Genomic DNA, 18,631 nt, shown 5'->3' with positions numbered 1-18,631 from the left:
CTCTCAATCTCCTACCGGTTTAATGGGTCATAAAATAAAGATCTGATTATACCAACAGAAAATGGGCCTCCTAAGGAAAACAGACACCTTCAAATGCCAGAGAACTGTTACTGGATTATTGCTGCTATAATTAAAAGAGAAACATTTAAAAAATATATTGCCATTTACTATCAATATTTCCAGTGTGCCTTGGAAACTCCAGACGGCACACATGTGGAACGGGGGGGTATGTGCACCTGTGTGAGTGTGCAGGTGTGTGGGTATGTGCTTTACAGGGTCTCAGAACTTGGAGAGACTGAGGAGGGGGGAGATGAAGAAGGAACTTCTCTCTCTGTAGCTCTCCCCACTTCCATTAGGCTGAATTTATTGTTTCATCTACGGGCAGGCAAACCACTATTATAATCCCTGCACTTACCGTAATGACCTTGTCTGACTCTCCCAGTAGGCTGAGCTCCCTGAAAGCAGGAATGGGAGGGTGGGGGTTTCTGGATGCCCAGGCCTGGGACATGGCTTTGGCTCAAAGATGAATTGAAAAGGTAACAGTCTCCTTTTTTGTTACGTTAAGGAACGGCTCTTCAAATGAGGGCGGCGCATGCGTAGATAAGCAAAGGGGCCAAGCAGTCTGCGTGGGGAGACATTAGGGAGCAGTGGGGACTGTGGCAAACTGGAAACACACACTCCCTGTACAGGGGCGGCTGCTCTTCAGCTCCAGCCAATTGTTGCATGAGGGATGCAAAGCCATGGAGCCAGACTTTCTTCTTTCCCCAGAGATGCCAGATATGCAGACTTTAATGTAACATCCACCAATTTCTTTTGCTGTTGTTGGTTCATATCTTTAAAAACATCACACAGGCCAAAGCAACACATCTGCTGGCCAGACGTGTCCCAAGGGCCATAAGCCTGTGACTCCCGTCTTGCGCTCCCCTTAGCGCTAACCAAGCCCAGTGCTGGCGTGCAGTGCTCACCCTGGCTGCTCACTCCCTCGGGCTCAGGGACCGAGGTGGGTGCTGTCACCAGTCCCCGGAGCTGGGAGGGCCCAGGCCTCACCTTTCCCGGATGAACTCTGACATTTCCTTCTGCATCTGTTTGCCCTTCAGCTGTTTCTGAAGCAGCAGTTCAAACCCAGCCATGGTTCCGTTGCCTTGGGGGTCCTTCTTATCAGCCTAGGAAGGAAAGAGAAGCAGCAGCGTTTAGGTGACATCAGCGTCTGGAGCCAGAGGGAATGGAGCGCAGGGAAGACAGACCCCAGAAGGGACCCCGATGTGCCTGGTAACCCTGTCCTCAGCCCCAGAGGCAGGACAAGGGCAGGAGTATTGGCTGCCCCAGCTCGCGCCTCTCCTGGCGCTCCTGTCCCCACGTGCTCTCTGATGCTTAAGCCCTGATCGCTGCCGCCACCCCATGTGCGTGCCCCTCAACCCCACAACCTGGGAAAGAAGAGGAGGAAGGGTATGCGGCCAAGAGCACAGGCACCAGGCAGCTGCTGGGGCTGGCTAGACCCTCTGCGGAGTCTTGGCATCTTGACTAAGCTGGGAGACAGTGTGTAACCTCAGGCGCAGGTACCCCCAGCCCTGAGCCATGCCATCCTCTCTTGCACTGGCTGGGCAGTGGCATCCTCCGACGCACATGCATAAAAGATCGTAGGGACTTCTGGGGAGAAGCTGGATTGAAGGGCAGCCGCAGTGGGAAAGGGCCCGCTTCCAGGCTTGACATCCCAGCCGGGGAATCCCAAGCAAGTTCCCTCACTTTAAATCTGAGCTGCTCCTTCCGTGAAACTGGGGAAATAATGGCAACCACCTGACGCGGTCATCTCAGGACAAATGACACATGGAAACAGCTTCGCCTAGTGTTCGGCAAATACCAAGTCTTCGGTGGATGGCATTTAAATTAGTTACTTTAAAGAAACATCAGGACTCGGGGAAGATGGCCAAGTCATTGAAATGGGAATTTAGTACCCAATTCATTTTGCAAGCAAAGATTAACATTTCAAAATTAAATGCTTTTTGTTTTGTTTCGCCTGACCCTCCTCAAAGACGCCTGAATCTCTCTCTCCTGCTCTCCCCCGGCCCTCCCTGCCTCCCTGGTTCCCCGAGCATGGCCTTCCCTGCCAGACAGGCATCCAGCAACTGTTCCCACAGCTACGGCTGCAGATCAACCCTCAGAGGCTTCCTGGACCCTGGCGGGCGCCACTCCTAGAGCTATCCCCCCTCCAAGGCAGCCTTTCCCACCAGGGATCCAGAGTCAAATGCTTTGATACTTAAAGGGAGGAGTTGGAAACAGGTCAAAATAGGGCTTCCCTGGTGGCGCAGTGGTTAAGAATCCGCCTGCCAATGCAGGGGACACGGGTTCGAGCCCTGGTCCGGGAAGATCCCACATGCCGCGGAGCAACTAAGCCCGTGTGCCGCAACTACTGAGCCTGCGCTCTAGAGCCCGTGAGCCACAACTACTGAGCCCGCGTGCTACAACTACTGAAGCCCGTGTACCTAGAGCCCCCCGTGCTCCGCAACAAGGGAAGCCACCGCGATAAGAAGCCCGCGCACCGCAACGAAGACCCAATGCAGCCAAAAATAAATAAACTAAAAAAACAACAAAAGAACAACAACAATAAAATAGGTCCTTTGCCACCACAGAGAGGAGCATTAGTGAGAACCCTGTCCCAGGATCTGGAAAGACCTGGGCTCTCTCTCAGCTCAGCCACTGGGCACAGCGGTCAGGTCCTTCCAATTCTAGGCTGTGTCTCCCACCACTCACCCTAAAATAAGAATGGATTGCACCTCTAACATCCCGTTAGAACAGCTGTTTTACGAGAGGGGAAAGGAAAAGGGCTGGTGACGCCTGGAGAACGCCACTTACCTCCCCACTCCCTCCCAGTGCAGGATCCCTTCCTCAGCTGCCCTGACCCAGGGCCCTCTGAGCCACACTGTAATACCTCTCTTGACGGGGAGCTCATCACCACACGGGGCACACCATGTCACAAGGGGGCTGCTCTGGCCATTGAAAAGTGACTCCAAGTACATGTAAGACGTGTGCCCTCCACTGTATGAATGCTACCTCTTGATGAAAAAGCCAAAGAAAAATTATTTGAAATACTGAGCCCCAATCTGCCTCCCCGAGAGGAAGTATGTGCTGAGTGATCTGTCCACACTGGGAAAACCAGCCCGAGGAAGTGGGCTTTAATAACCGTGTGAGCAGAAAAATTTCTGTGAGGGGGAAAAGGCCTTGATGGTCCGAGAGATAAAACCCTGGGGTAAGTATCAGAGTCCCAGGAGGGCTTGAATCAAGATGGGACCTGGGTGATGCTGACCGGCAGCAGGATGAGCCACTCCCCCGGCTCCCTACCATCCCCCACCATCCGCCACCCGCTGACCTCCGGCTCCCAGGGTGCCCATTCCCGGCGCTTGAGCTGGTCTCCCCCGCATGCTCTGTTTCCTGCTCCCCTCTTTATGGATGACGTCTCTCCTGCACCCACCCCCCTTAAGGATGATGTCTCCAACCTAGCTCTTCCCCTCCATCTCCACAGCTGCCACCATCTTTCCTGGCCTCCCACAGGGTCACGGGCACTTCTGCCTGTTTACAGCCCTCCTTGCATGACACAGGCACATCAGATCACATCCGACTCCTGCTTAAACCCTCCACCACCTTCCCGCTGCAAACAGAATAAAACCCAGCATCCTTATGGAGGCTGCGAGGTCTCGTACCCTCGGATTCCCCGCTCACTCTCACCCCTGGGCTCACCCCTGCCCCCGAGGTGTGTCTGCCGCCAAAGCCAGAGCCCTTTCTACAGTATTTGCTGCCTCTGCACATATCTCAGAAGATCTGGAAGAAACACAGCAACAGGAATCTTTGGCTACCTTCTGAAGGGCAAGAGATCTGGTAAAAAGACAAAAGCATTTTTGTCTAGTACTTGGTTAGCAAATCTAAAAAAGGGTAGGTAATCCATTCTGACTGGTGGTTAAAAAAAAAGTTTTGATTTTTTAAATTTCTCGTTCCTTGGGGCCTCTGCCAAAGTTTACTTTTTTTAGGTGTACAATTCACTGGTTTTTAATATATACACAGGTCGTACAACGATCACCACTGTCTGATTCCAGAACGGGGTGATTTCATTTTAAAAGCCATTGTGAATTTTAAAATGAAAATGTCCAGGAGTACTCCCAGAGTTTCTGAGTAGGACTCTGAATCTGTCAAAAGATATTTAATTTTGGAGAACTTCACACAAAATTTACCATCTTAACCATTTTTAAGTGCACAGTGCAGTGGCATTAGGGACATGTGCACTGTTGTGCAAACATCACCACCATCCCCCTCCAGAACTTTCTCATCTTGCAAAACTGAAACTCCGTACCCATGGAACAATACGCAAAAGCCTGGAACCATAGAATTATTCGAACTGGAGTCCCCTACAGGTTGTGCCTAACCTCCTTGTGACTTTGATGGAAACAGGGAGGCTGTCCAGGTGGAGAAACGCTGTCCAGGGTCACCTACAAGAGTGACAGAGCAGGGGCTTCCCTGGTGGCGCAGTGGTTGAGAGTCCGCCTGCCGATGCAGGGGACACGGGTTCGTGCCCAGGTCCGGGAAGATCCCACATGCCGCGGAGCGGCTGGGCCCGTGAGCCATGGCCGCTGAGCCTGCGCGTCCGGAGCCTGTGCTCCGCAACGGGAGAGGCCACAACAGTGAGAGGACCGTGTATCGCACAGGAAAAAAATAAAAAATAAAAAGAGCGACAGAGCAGGTCTGAAGCCCAGGTTGGAGCTGATTCTGGTCTCCTGCTACCACTGAGCGGCAAGGGGACCCTCCAGCTTACCTGCATTCTGCCTGGAGTTTCCATATTGCCCTGTGGACTTTCTGAGATTTATGGAATGATCGAGACTCCAAGTGGGACTTAAGTTTCCAGCCTCCAGTGCTCAATCGACTGCCAGCCCGTTGGGTTTCACCCGGAGAGGTCGCTCTGCTTTGAGCTCAAGCCACCGCCCCCCTCCCGGGTGTCCAGTCCTGGTCCCCGGGGCCGCAGTGCGGGGACGCCGAGGCACCACTTACCCAGAAATAGTCACAGTAGCTCCATTCGGTTGGTTTGAGCAGCTGCTGCTCCGGCATCGTGTCTGGGTGAGGAAACGTCACGCAGTTTATCTGGAGGACACAGAACAGGAAAGAACACGGCTTGGCTGGAGGGTTGGGAGAAGCTGGAGGGGCTTGGGTCCTAGGACACGGCACTGAAGAGGTCCCCCTACAGGGCTAGCTTGACAGAGAACATGCACTGGGGTCCTGGGATGCTCTGGCAGTCGGCCTTTCAAATGAGGGGCAACCGGCACTCACTCCCACCCCAGAGGGGCTGAAATCAGTCCAAACTGTCTGGAGAGCAGTGCAACAGAAGTTAGCAACACTGCAAATGTCCACAGCCTTCCACCCAGAGGCTGCACTTGTAAGATTCTGTCCTACAGATACCTACACACGGGTGCAGTGACATACGCACACGGTTTTCACCACGGCTCGGTTTGCAGTAGCAAGAGGCTGGAACCCAACTCCACGGTCTGTCAGCAGGGGAATGGTTAAAAAGTATGAGACAGTCGTGTATGGGCATCATATCCATGGTGAAAGACATGGCAAGAACATTCTTCTGTACTGATAAGGAAGGTGTGGCAGGATACAGTGTTAAGTGGGTGGGTGGCGGGAGAAAAGGTAGACTAGTATTTACTGTTTGCTATCTTAGTGTAAAAAATTTTTTTTAATTTAAAAAAAAAAAAAAGGAGGGGACTCCCCTGGTGGTGCAGTGGTTAAGAATCCACCTGCCAATGCAGGGGACACGAGTTTGAGCCCTGGTCCGGGAAGATCCCACATGCCTCGGAGCAACGAAGCCCCTGCGCCACAACTACTGAGCCTGCGCTCTAGAGTCGGCGAGCCACAACCACTGAAGCCCGCGCGCCTAGAGCCCGTGCTCCGCAACAAGAGAGGCCACCGTAATGAGAAGCCTGTGCACCGCAATGAAGAGTAGCCCCCGCTCGACACAACTAGAGAAAGCCCGCGCTCAGCAACGAAGACCCAACGCAGCCAAAAAAAAAAAAAAAAAAAAAAAAAAAGTTTAAAAAAATAAATAAAATTTAAGAAAGGAGGAGGAAGGAATAGACACCCGTCTGGTATGTTTCTGGAAACTGATAACATCATTCGCTTCCAGGGAAAGGAATGAAGTGGCTGAGCATCCTGGGTGAGAAGTTACCTTGTGAATTTTACCCCATGACGTATATTCTATGAACAGAGTTTAAGTGATAATCCAGGGTGCGTGCCTGGGGAGGGCTGGCCCTGGCCCGGGACAGAGCAGCACACAGATCCCTGGGCTCTGCCTCAGACTTTTCTGCCTGAGCACGATCGCGGTGCCCCTGGCTTTCCCTGCTCGGCAGAAGTGGCCTCGCCGCTGACCCCGCTGGTGTCGCTTCAAGCCCCAGATCCGCTCCTAGAGAGTCCGCTCATTTGTTCTGGGAGCCGCAAGGCCTCGGGAAGGCAAGGCCGGAGCCCTGGCAGTCTTTAACCCTCGTCACAGCCCCAGCATCTGCCTTAAGTGGGAGCCATCAGACGTTCATGGCGAGAACAGTGCAGAAAACCCCTGAGGTTCTGAATCTAAGCCACAGACTCCAGGGCCAGGCAGCCATGCAGAGAAGTGAGGGACCCGCACATCATGGAAACTGAAGCTTGGGCTGGTGGGGGGACCAGCCTCCACTTCGGGAAGCGGGGTGGTGTCTGCGAACGTCTGACTAGGGGGCAGATTCCTCTCAGCTCCCGCCAACTGATGCCAAGACAGAATGAGGAGTCCAGGGTTGTCAGCTTATGTGATGACACGAGAGCAGCAGATCAGGATTTGTACGTGAAGTGTCTCAACGCTTAAATGTTAGCAGCTCATTCATGGTTATTAACAACAACAACAACGATGACACCTTGTAAGCCAAAGCAGCCCTCTGCTAGCGGAGTCAGGCCCGTGGGCCCCCAGCCATGGCCTCTGGTTCAGGTGCTTGGGGGCGGCTAGAAGTAAATCCAGGCCCCGCCGGCTCCCAGGGGCACAGGCCTCGCTTGCACTCCTGGGGGGAGAACACAGGAGAGATCCCAGCCAAGGGAAGGGCCCCCTCCTCCCAGATACTGGCATCTGGCCGCCGTAAGGGCGGGGATTCCCGCTCTGGAGGGAAGCATGACGACACAGGAGGAAGGATCAGGGCCAGGAATGACCCCGAGAGCCCTGGAGACAGGGAGCATGGAATTCCACCAAGGTCAAGGTAGAGGCCCACGGAACCCCTGGGATGAGATGTTTTCTCCCAGTGCCCCAGCCCCCAGCCACCCGAGGTATCACTGGCCTGCAGGAGTCTGCTTGGGGGTGGCCAGCCTCTCAATGCCTAGCTCAGGCAATGGTCTCCCCAAACCCTCTTTTTGGGCTGACACCCCCAAGTCTGTCCAGAGATGAGCCTCCTTCTGGAAACCAGGGCTGGATTCCACAGTTTCACATACTCCTTATTTCCCGTTCCAGCTATTCTTGCCTCAACAAACAATGATGACCACAGCCTATCTTTATTTGGTTTAATAATGTAATCCATGAAAACGTCAAGCAAATTTAATGATAAATTAACTATGACATTACACTGGGCATTAAGCATCGTGGAGGCAGGTACTCAGAAGTGGATACAAAGGTCTTCTAGAGTGCCTTGTCTGGGGTCTAGGAGACAGGGGAGGGGCGTACCACGAGTGGTCCCTTAACAACCACTGAAGGTGAAAGCTAGCGGGGCTGGGGGGAGAGAGGTTGGGGGAGGACAAGGCTTCATCCCTCTCGGGGCTCCTGCCACTCTCTGAGGACACCAGCCCTTGGATGGACTGGCCAGTGGCCCCAGGGTGCCCGTCTCCATCCCTGTCAACTCTGGTTTTGGGATTTCGCAGCCCTGGCAATCCCACAGGAATTTCCCTGAATCCTGGCAGAGCCCTGCACCCCCCTGGTGGGCATCTCGAGAACTACACCTCACCGGCCCCATCGTGGGAGGCATCCTGGGAGAATTTCTGCAAAAGCTTTGCGTACATCCTCACTTCATCCTTCCGGCAGCCCCACAAGCTGGGTCACACTGGTCTCATTTGATTAACTGAGGATCACAGAAGTATTTGCCTCTAGTCTGGGCTGACGGCTCGAGCCCTCACCCACGATGTTGTGCCATGGAACATGTGCTCGGTCCATGCAAACGTTTGTTGAACGGCTACTTGGTGCCACGCGGTAGGCTAGACCTTCCCAGCACTTTGCACAGGTGCATTTGTATTTCTCGTGACTGCTTATTCAGCATCTCTCTTCCTTCGCCAGACAGTCTGTCCCAGGAGGGGAGGAAGCCCACCTCCTCCCCGCTGTGTCCCTAGTACCTGGCCCAGCACAGCCATGTAATGGGAGCTGGAAATGTTTCTTGGTACAGTGAACGGAGGCTAGAGGTAGAAGGTGTAGTCTCTGCCCTCGACGGTTTTACAGCCCGATGAAGAAGGCAGACAAGTAAATATGTAATTGCAATTCTCTGTGTATAATGGTGGAGCCAGGGTCAGAAGCCAGCAATCTACGTCACACTCAATCTATGTCATGCTACCTTCTAACACACTTAGGCGTAGCCATGCCATGTCCCCACCCGAGGCAGGGGCTCAGGTAGGAAGGGGTGCTGGACAGGAAGCAGGAGACGGGGGAATGCCCCCACTATGTACTGTTTGGGGGAAGTTCCAGGAGCCCCTCCCACTCTCGCTCCCAAGCTCACCATCCTCAAGCAACAGCGTCTTCGCTCTGGCACCAACTCTGCTCTCTCCAGCCCTCAGTAAATGGAGTAACACCCGCTCTGCCCCTGACAGCCAGGGGGCCCCCTGAGCAGCAGAGGTTCTGCCAGGGCCGGCCTGCATGGGGGCAGGCAGAACCACAAGAGCTGCCCTCAGAAACTCTCTTGCGGGGGCTACAGCCACCACTCAGGCGCCTGGCCATGGCACAAGAGCCGCTGAACACAAGTGCGACCCACCCAAGGGGGCTGGCGTGGGGAGGCCCGGCGCAAGCCCCGGCCCCAGCACAGCACGGAGGCCTCCCTGGAGGCAGAGGCCGCAGCTATGTGCCCTCCTCTCTGACAGCCGCCTGCAACATAGAAGAGAAGGTGGTTTCACAACCAAGCGGGCCCTGAATTTCCTCCTGGTGGGAGAGGCTACTCTGGGAGGGGGTGAGAGAGGCAAAAGCCAGAGCTGGGACCCGTGGAAGCAGAAGAAAAATGCCTTCAAGCACTCACACCGTCCCCGAGCTCCCGCCCGCGGCCCCCAGACGGGCCATGCCGCGAAGCTCAGACTGAAGATTAGAGCAGTCCCCAGACTCTTCCTTCTAGGACAGGAGTGTGACTAGGTGGCTCTGCTGTCACCTTTTCTGGAATCCTCCAGATTCTGACGCATCATATTGGTGCCGAGGCTGTGAACTGCCGTTAGCGCCCGTCACTTCCAATCAAGCAAGCAGCCCACTCACTGCCAGCCCTGCCCGGGGCCCCGCGGCTGACGAGCAGCCCACGTGTCGGCCTCTTCAAAACGTGTTCCAGGCCCGGGTCGGGGAGCCGGAGCGTCGGAACCAAGCTCGGTCCTTGCTTCTCGGCCACACTGTGAGCCAGACTCGGACGCCGCCTGCAAATCTCTGCTGCCCAGGTGAGACCAGGTAAGAGGATGCTCACCCCATCCCCGCACACCGGGGCGAGGGAAGCTTGGGCCCCAGCCTCCCCCCACCGTTCCCCCCAGCATCTCCTCCCAGGGAAGCCACGAGCTCTGCAGGATCAGGACTCAGGGAGGGGCCGCAGTGGGAGAGTGACTGCTCCGTGGAAGGGCAAGAGCCACGGTACAGAGCTCTGCAGCCCCACTGGTCGGCCGGCCGGCAAGGATGCCCATCTCCAGCCTGGAGAGGAGAAGGGCCGCATGGGCTGGCAGTCAGCAGACCCGGGTTCAAGTCCGGGGCTCTGGTCCTCACTCACTCTGTGCCCCTTCTCAGTTTTCCCAGCAAAAAGTCCCCAAGGCTTGAGTGCTTATTTAAAACCTCCGGGGTGTGGGGGTGTTGGTTATAACGCAAACTTTCCAGCCTCGCCCCAGAGTGACCAACAGAGGAATCTGCATTTTAACAAGTATCCCCAAGGCTTCAGATGAGAAGCACTGCTGTAGGGCAGCGGGAAGGAGGAGGGAAGGCAGTGAAGCAGGGATGGAGGAGGTGTGTTGCCAGGAGACCCAGGGCCACGCCCACGCTGACAAAGCCCCAGGCTCCAGCCGAAAGGTAGACCAGAGCGGTGACCCGGGCCGCACCTCGGTGACCCGGGCCGCACCTCGTGAGCTGGGCTCCATCACCCATGGGAGGCATAACACTCAGCTTTTCACTTTTCATTTCTCTTATTCACGTTCCTTCTACAATGCAGTTTCTTCTCCCTCTTTCTCCATCTTTCAGGGAACTTTGGGAGCTCCTGCTTTGCCCCAGTACTCTGGGGCTTTCTGTGAACGTGAGGACTGTGTTCTCAGGACGTCTGCCCCGGGGGCCTGTCCACGCCCTCCCCATCAGCTCCAGTAACAAGGAAGCTGCTGCTGGCCCAGGGTTGAGCCGCCTGGTCCCATCCTCAGGGGGGCAACTTGCACCTGGGGCATTGCTGGTGGGTAAGAGCACAGGTCTCAAGTCCTGATGCTTCCCAGCTGTGTGACCTTGGGCGAGGCCCTGCTCTGTGCCAGGTCCTGCCCTGTGCCTCAGTTTCCTCATCTATAAACACGGTGATGAGGAGACTAGTGTGAACTGAGCACCTACTGTGTGCCAGGCTGTTCTACGTGCTTTCCACACCATCCCTAGGGCACACATGCCCATCGTCTCCCCATTGTACAGATGTGGACACTGAGACCCAGAGAGGCCGGGTCGCTGCCCAGCTGGTGGGTGCTGTGCTGACCCCCTTGGCTTAAGAGCCCGAGTTCCCAGTCCCCACACTACCCTGGTCCAACCACCTGCCCTCCCCGCAGTGAACGGAGAATGAAATGGGTGCTCAGAACCCTCCTGGTGCCTAATAAATGGACACACAGGGGCAGCAATTATGACTGTTGCCATTGTTTGCCTGCCGCTTTTTCCTCCCCAAATCCGTCAAAGCAGGATCTGCAGCCTGCATGAGCCGGGGCAGGGGACCCCGTCTTGCTTCCATCTCCGAGAACTGTGTGACAGAGCCTGAAGGAGCCTATCTGCGGCCCCAGAGCTGCTGCACTTGGGTCGAAACCGCACACCTAGGACCACACGTCTCCCAGCTCCAAGTTCTTAGCTGAGCAGATGGGCGAGTTGTTTCTCTACTTGGAGGGGGAGGGACATCCAGCGCCCGTCTTCCCCGAGCACAGGGCTGATGTGGAGCCGGAGGCAGGGTGGCGTGGGGACTCGGCGGGCTTTTGGAAGAGCCCTGGGAGGCTGTCTGGCCGCTCTGGGCACAGGCTGCCTGCTTCCCCATCAGCAACTCCCAGGAACTCTATTCTTAGGGCGCTTTCTCTTCCTTTTAACTTTGATGTCTTCCAGAAGTTACCCTGCACAAAAGCCACCCTGCCGTGGCTGTAATTTACACGTCATGTCACTTGCGAGGAGCACAGCCCACCCCCTCCAACCCACTCCTGCACGCGTACCTTCCCCTGCCTGCCCTGCAAAAATGGCTTCTGCACCATTGCAACCCCAATCCTTCCACTTGTTTGCCCCAAGAGAAAAAGTGAAATAAGAAATCAACAGAAGAAGGGCCGGGGGGAGGCAAGGGGGGAACCCTCGGCAACATCCAAGCTTTGGAACTTCCCAGGTACCAGGCTGGGCATCGCCTCCATTCAGCGGTCCGCATTGCCATGGCAACAGCCGAGGCATGGACCAGAGACAGCCCCAGCTTGCCACCCAACATGCGCGCGCTCCGCGGGAGCCGCTTACCGTGATGGTGTTTTCCTTGCTCTGCTTTTTGCCTGGTGACGAGGATCCCAGGTTCTGGGGAGAGACACAAGAAATATCGTCAAAGCTGTCCTCCATATCGGACATCCTCTTTCATTCGGGTTCCCTGAAGGTGGAGGGACTGGTTAAAAGCCTCGGGCTGGGGAAGTTTGGGGATGCTCCGGCTGCCGTTAACCCCCAAGTCACCATATTCTGGGAGAGGGCAGGCAGGAGCCTCCCGCGCCCCGGCTTGAAAACCAATTGGAGGAAGCCTCCAGCACAGGCTCTGAGAAAACTGCTCCAAAGCAGGTCTGCCTCCTCTTCTCCCCGTCGGTGGCTGGGGGAGCTAACCCCTCAGCGGCCCTCTGCTGGTAAGTGGTTCTGCACGCTGCTGGCTGCCTTAACCGGCAGAATCCACCCGGGGAGCAGAGAGTTAAGGCCACCACCTCCTTGCACTGAGGATTCAGAACATGACATCTTATTCCAAATCCCCCGGGGCCGACATCACACCCCAGATACGTGCAATGTGGCCCGGGGTGCTCGGCCACATCCGTGACATGTCACCTTCCCAACCCAGAGAGCAGGGGGGCTCTGTTTCGGCTTCCATTCGGACTTTGGGGGTCTTCCCTTTGCCAGCAAGAAAACCACTGTCCCAAGGACCACCAAGCCCACAGGACCTCAGCAGCTTGCCCCAGACCTAGGATGGTCCTGGAATGGAAAGTAAGGATTGCCAGATGAAAACACCACATGGGTCCTAAGGGCCTATGACCCTAAAGGGGAGGGTCAATTCTGGGTCTTTGTTGTGCCATCAGCAGTTACGTCAGGGACTCTATAGGGTCCCTGAGCAGGACATGGGATGCCCACTCCTGTCCTGAGCCACATGTCGAGCTGGGAAGCAGGCTCGCCCCTAAGGCACTGCAGTGGCATCGCATGTGTGTCCTGGGACTCGTGGCCTTATTCTGTCTCTAGTGGGAGGGAAGAAAGTGGCTGCTAGGACTTTACAGAGAAAGGCCCAGAAGAAGCACGAAGAGCCTTCTCCAGCAAGCCTCAGGGAACCAGCAGTCCCCATCCCCAGGCCAGCACAGCTCTGGACCACCCAGCAGGATGAGCGTTTTGGGGGTGGGGTGTGTTCAGCCCCTGCCTCAGGAACCCAACTGCTCATCAGGCAAAATAAGAAGCTTGATGAGTTCCTGCCCATGGTCCCCTCGTTCCCTGCCTCCCCCCCACAAAACCCCCCCTCAGTCCCTCGTTCCCAACGAGACCTACTTTGGCAGGTAAGTAAAGTAGGCTAATGAAAACTGACATCCCCGGACTGTTCAGCTAAAAGGGACCTTTACGTGTCATCGTTTCACAGACAAGAAGATGAACTCGCCAGCCTTGACATCCTGCCAAGTTAACTTGAGCCTGTTTCACCATCTGTCACCAACGGTCCTCAGGCTCTGGAGTGCATCAGAATTAGCTCTCCCCCATCGGGTCCCCCCACCCACCTCCCAGAACGGCTGATCCGGCAGGTCTCCGGGGGCCAGGGTCTTTAAGGCAGAGTCTGGGGGCCTTCATGGAGGATGTCTGTTCTGTCGTTGCATTGAGGCCCCCCTAACTACAGCACTTCTGTTAGCAGACCCAACAGGTTCTGGGGCAACGTCATGCTTGTGACCAACTATAGCTTCCTTAGATGTGTTAAATGCATCAACTCATCCAGCCTGCCCACCCTGGACCCTCCCCAACTATCGATTCTGCGCAGGGCACTTGCCAAGATGGGGCTTTCTTCGAGGAAGGCAGACTGAGGTGGCACGGCAGGGGCCCAGGTACCAGTCTCCAAGGAGAACAGACAGGTGCTGGGCTCTTCCTACAGGTTCGTCCATGCAAATACACACCCGGGATGGGCAAGGAGAACCTTTGGGATGGATTCACTTTTTGTTTGTTTGTTTTTGCGGTACGCGGGCCTCTCACTGTTGTGGCCTCTCCCGTTGCGGAGCACAGGCTACAGATGCGCAGGCTCAGAGGCCATGGCTCACGGGCCCAGCCGCTCCGCGGCATGTGGGATCTTCCCGGACCGGGGCACGAACCCGTGTCCCCTGCATCAGCAGGCGGACTCTCAACCACTGCGCCACCAAGGAAGCCCTCGTTTTTCTTTTTTTTTTTTTTTTGGCCGCGTAGCATGTAGGATCTTAGTTACCAACCAGGGATCAAACCCATGCCCCCTGCATTGGAAGCGCAGAGTCTTAACCACTGGACAGCTAGGGACGTCCCTGGGGTGGATTCTGCAGTTTGCAGGGGTCTCCCTACCACAGACACACATCATCACCACCAGGACCACCACAGTGCTCCCATTACACCCACCAGGAAGTGCAACCAGGACCACCACAGTGCTCCCATTACACCCCCCAGGAAGTGCAACCAGTGCTCTGGCAGCCTTGGCAATAGCCTTCCAGGGAGGAGGGGGTGAACTCCGGGGGAAGGATACACTGGGAGAGCTCCTGCCCTGAGTGCTGCCTTGTGAGGCAGCTGTAAGGCAGGCATTTAACACACGTCATCTCACTGAGTCCCCACAATCCCACCAGGTTACTGGCATCGTCTTCATTTTACAGATGAGGAAGCTGAGGCTTGCAGACACTAAGGTGTCCAGGGTCACAAGGCAAGTAAACAGAGGAAACTGATCCCCAAACCTGCATGACTCTTTTCTCTGTCTCCCGCTATCTCTCCACTTGGAGACCTGGGACAATCTCTTGTTTTTCCAGGTATCTCTGCAGGGGCCAGAAAACATCTCCGTCATCCACAAACACTGATTTGGGGGCCACTGTGTCCAAGGCTGTCTGGAATGAGGCTGGACACAGAGGTCACCCTCCTCCCTATAATCTGGGTCAAGACAGGAGTGCAAGTAACAGCATGTGGGGGTGGGGGTGATGTTCTGAGTGTGGGTGCCAGTCTCTACTCTCCTAGTTGTGCAGTTTCAGCCAGAGCTGCACACGGGGGTCAGAGGCTCCTCCCAGGTGCTCTCACGCTCTGTTTGCTGCTGAAGACCTGTGTCCATTATTTGAACGTCATATACATAAACATTATCATATATATATACACACACACACATCACTCACACACTCACACACACACACATTCCGTAGCACTCCACTGAAAGGTCCCAGAAGGAACAACACCTCAGTCACAGTGACAACACCTACTAGGTAGAAGTGGTTTCTAATATGATTTCCCATTAAAAGGGCCCCAGGCTCCTTGGAGAATTGGCTAATTCCAAATGCCAGGTGGACCTGGAACATCTGTGCCAGGAGGTAAGAAAGTGCTTAACAAATGATGTGACATAACAAAAGGACACAGACGCCAACTCAAAGAGGCTCCCACAAGCCAATCTGGGAAAACCACCACTGGCAAACCCCAATGTCAAAGACTCAGGCCCAATCATCAGGGATGCTCAAAGCTCTGCGCGCAAAGGCTGTTGGGAAACAATGTGCACATGGCCCGACCCTATTCACCCCACAGATCTAATATATACATATTGGATGATATTAATGAACTAACGTTTTCTTAAGTGTACTGATGGTATTATGTTATGTCTTCGCCCTTAGACATACATTCTGAAATACTTACAGTTAAAACAATATGTGAGGAATTTGCTTTAAAAGAATCCAGTGGGAAGTTAGGGAGAGGTGATGGGAGTTTATTTAAAAAAAATTTTTTTTTTAATATATAACCCATTCATTTTATTTATTTTATTTTACTGAATTTTTTCAATTTTTGGCTGCACTGGGCCTTAGTTGCAGCACGTGGGCTTCTCTCTAGTTGTGGCATGCAGGTTTTCTCTCTAGTTGTGGCGTGTGGGCTCCGGGGCACGTGAGCTCAGTAGTTGCGGCGCACAGGATTAGCTGCCCCGCGGCATGTGGGATCTCAGTTCCCCGACCAGGGAGCGAACCCGCGTCCCCTGCCTTGGAAGGTGGATTCTTTACCACTGGACCACCAGGGAAGTCCTGTGATGGGAGTTTAAATGAAACAAGATTGGCTGAATAATTGAAGTTAAATGATTGGCCCATGGTCCTTTATTAAAATAGTCCTTCTACTCTTATAAATGTTTACGTGTGTCCATAACAGAAGTTTTTTTTTTTTAATTTCCTTTTCCTATGATTCTAGAAGGTTTTTCTCCTCTTTTTAAAAACCCCTCCCCAGCCTGGTTTCCTGGCCTCGCCTGGGCTGCTCTGCTGTCACTGTGAGGACCCACTGAGGGTGGTGACAGACGAGGCAGTGCCTGGGAGAAGGCAGTGTGTCATTCCCAGCCAATTCAGCGAGCCCCTGGACTCTGCAATGTCTTCCTGACCCTGTCTCCTTACCCTGTGAAGAGTCTGGGTCCCACACCCTCAGAAAGTGGGACATAGTATGAAACCTCTCAGTGGCTCCCAGCACTGTTAGGACAAAACCCAAGGTCCTCACAACAGCCTTGAGGACTCCTCCAGCCTCTTCTTGTGCCCTCCCCACACCTGCTAACATAGTAAACCACAGCCCCACTCGGACTCCATGGCTTCTTTGAAATTCTGCCTCTAGGCATCCACATATGCTGTTCCCTCCACCTGGAATGCTGTTCCCCTACCACTACCTCTTCACCAAGCTAAACCTTTGCTCATCTTTCCAGTCTCAGCTTTTCTTTTTTTTTTTTTTTTTTTTTGCGGTATGCAGGCCTCTCACTGTTGTGGCCTCTCCCGTTGCAGAGCACAGGCTCTGGACGCGCAGGCTCAGCAGCCATGGCTCACGGGCGCAGCTGCTCCGCGGCATGTGGGATCTTCCCAGACCGGGGCACGAACCCGTGTCCCCTGCATCGGCAGGCGGACTCTTAACCACTGCGCCACCAGGGAAGCCCGAGTCTTAGCTTTTCTTAAAAAGGCCATCTCAATGTTTCCACCACCACCTGGTCATGTCCTCAGAGCACACATTCCCTCCAGCCCCTATCATTGCCAAAATGAAATAAACGTTTATCTCTTTCTCCAGTCCCAGCTATTAACTCCATCAAGACAACGGCTACCCGTGCACCACAACTACTGAGCCCGCGTGCTGCAACTACTGAAGCCCGCATGCCTAGAGCCCGTGCTCCGCAACAAGAGAAGCCACCGCCATGAGAAGCCCTTACACCGCAACAAAGAGTAGCACCCGACTCGCCACAACTAGAGATAGCCCGCGCACAGCAACGAAGACCCAATGCAGCCAAAAATTAATTAATTAATTTTTAAAAAAGACAAGGGCTACATCTGTCTATGACTCAGTGCCTCGCAAATAAACAGATGCTCGATAGAACATGTGCTATTTACCAAGTAGGGGAGGGGGCGCCCAATTAAGTAAATGAGCTCTCAGAATCTCACCGCCAACGGGTTCCTTAAGTTTCCAAGCTCGCAGTCCCATTCCCTTTCCTCTCCCCTGTGTCTAAAGATAGCCTTCCTGGGGGGCAGTTCATGGGAATCTACAACAGTTGAAAGGTGGGTCACTAAACGGCCTGGGCTCTGGTGGGCAGGTTCCTTGCCCTCCCAGTACCTGCACAGGGAGCAGAGGGGGCTCACACCACCCTAGCCCCGGGCGGGCGGGCGGGCAGGGGACAGGCTCAGATGTGCTTCTGCCACGGCCAGCAAGACTATCCTCAGCCTGTGATCCCCCAACCTCCGATCAGGCGGGCCCCGTGCATCCAGCCCCCAGGCAGCCCGCCCCAGAGCTGCAGGCTTGCAAACCTCCACTGAGTGGCACCAGATCACCATCACCTGCGCCTGGCCCTCCGGGTCTCCCAGAACTGGGTGGGCACCACCCCTGGGGTGCCGGGCACCCAGCCATCAGTCCCACCCACGACGGTACAGACACTCCCGGTTTCCATGAAGATTAGATAATCTTCCTACCTGCCCAACATTCTAATTTTCCTGATCAGCTTGCTGGAGGAGGGGGCAGGTAGCAGAAAACGAACACAACAGGGGTGTGACAAGCTACCTGATCCACCCCCAACCCTGCCTCTCAAATGGCCATGTGTTTGTTCATCCGTTCATTCCTTCATTCACTCTTCCTTTCTTTCAATCTTATTAGGTGAGAATTGTCACTAATTAGAGTTGACAGCCTGGGATGGGGTAGTAAATACTATGCAGGCTGAAGTGTGCTATATCTACTCTGGGGACCATCTGTCAGTAGTGCTCTCTGGAAATATCAACCCTTCTTAACCCATTTCTACGACTGGCCTCTGGCGCCTTTTAGGACAGCCAGCTCTGTAGGTTCGCAAACGCTTTCACAGCTGGGGAACTAGTGAACGAATGCATATCTGCTCTCTCCATGCACCGCACTGTGTATTCTCGTGACTTTGATGATACCTCCCCCCTCGCGATGTTATCATCCAAAAACAGTGCACTGGACTCCACCTGTCCTGAAGCAGTGCCCAGGCCTGGCCTGGGTCTCCAGAGCTGACCTTCCCTGCATCCCCAGTACCTCGCCTCGAACTCCTTGTTTTATAACGCCTTCTATGACAGTAAAATGTGTTCATTTTAGGAAATTTTAGAGTGGGATAGGGAGGGTGGGAGGGAGGGAGACGCAAGAGGGAAGAGAGATGGGAACATATGTATATGTGTAACTGATTCACTTTGTTATAAAGCAGAAACTAACACACCATTGTAAAGCAATTATACCCCAATAAAGATGTTAAAAAATAAATAAACCAATAAATTTTAAAAAGGCAAAAAAAAAAAAAAACCACCCAAA

General features: G+C 54.3%; 1 protein-coding gene across 3 annotated transcripts in view; it reads right to left on the bottom strand.

The window, feature by feature from the left end:
- Positions 1–18,631, bottom strand: part of GAS7 (growth arrest specific 7) — a 200,756-nt gene that overhangs the window by 26,119 nt on the left and 156,006 nt on the right. For all 3 annotated transcript variants that reach the window (XM_082679589.1, XM_082679590.1, XM_082679591.1), the window contains 3 exons: positions 11,915–11,968; positions 5,032–5,121; positions 1,048–1,163 (listed from right to left, as the gene is read on the bottom strand). In XM_082679589.1, coding sequence (XP_082535715.1) covers positions 1,048–1,163; positions 5,032–5,121; positions 11,915–11,968 — 260 coding nt within the window. The remainder of the gene's footprint in view (positions 1–1,047; positions 1,164–5,031; positions 5,122–11,914; positions 11,969–18,631) is intronic.

Source organism: Grampus griseus, assembly GCF_964374135.1.
Source record: "Grampus griseus genome assembly, chromosome: 20".
NCBI lineage: Eukaryota > Metazoa > Chordata > Mammalia > Artiodactyla > Delphinidae > Grampus > Grampus griseus.
Note: the sequence above shows the minus strand (reverse complement) of the source record. Positions and strands in the feature narration are given on the sequence as shown.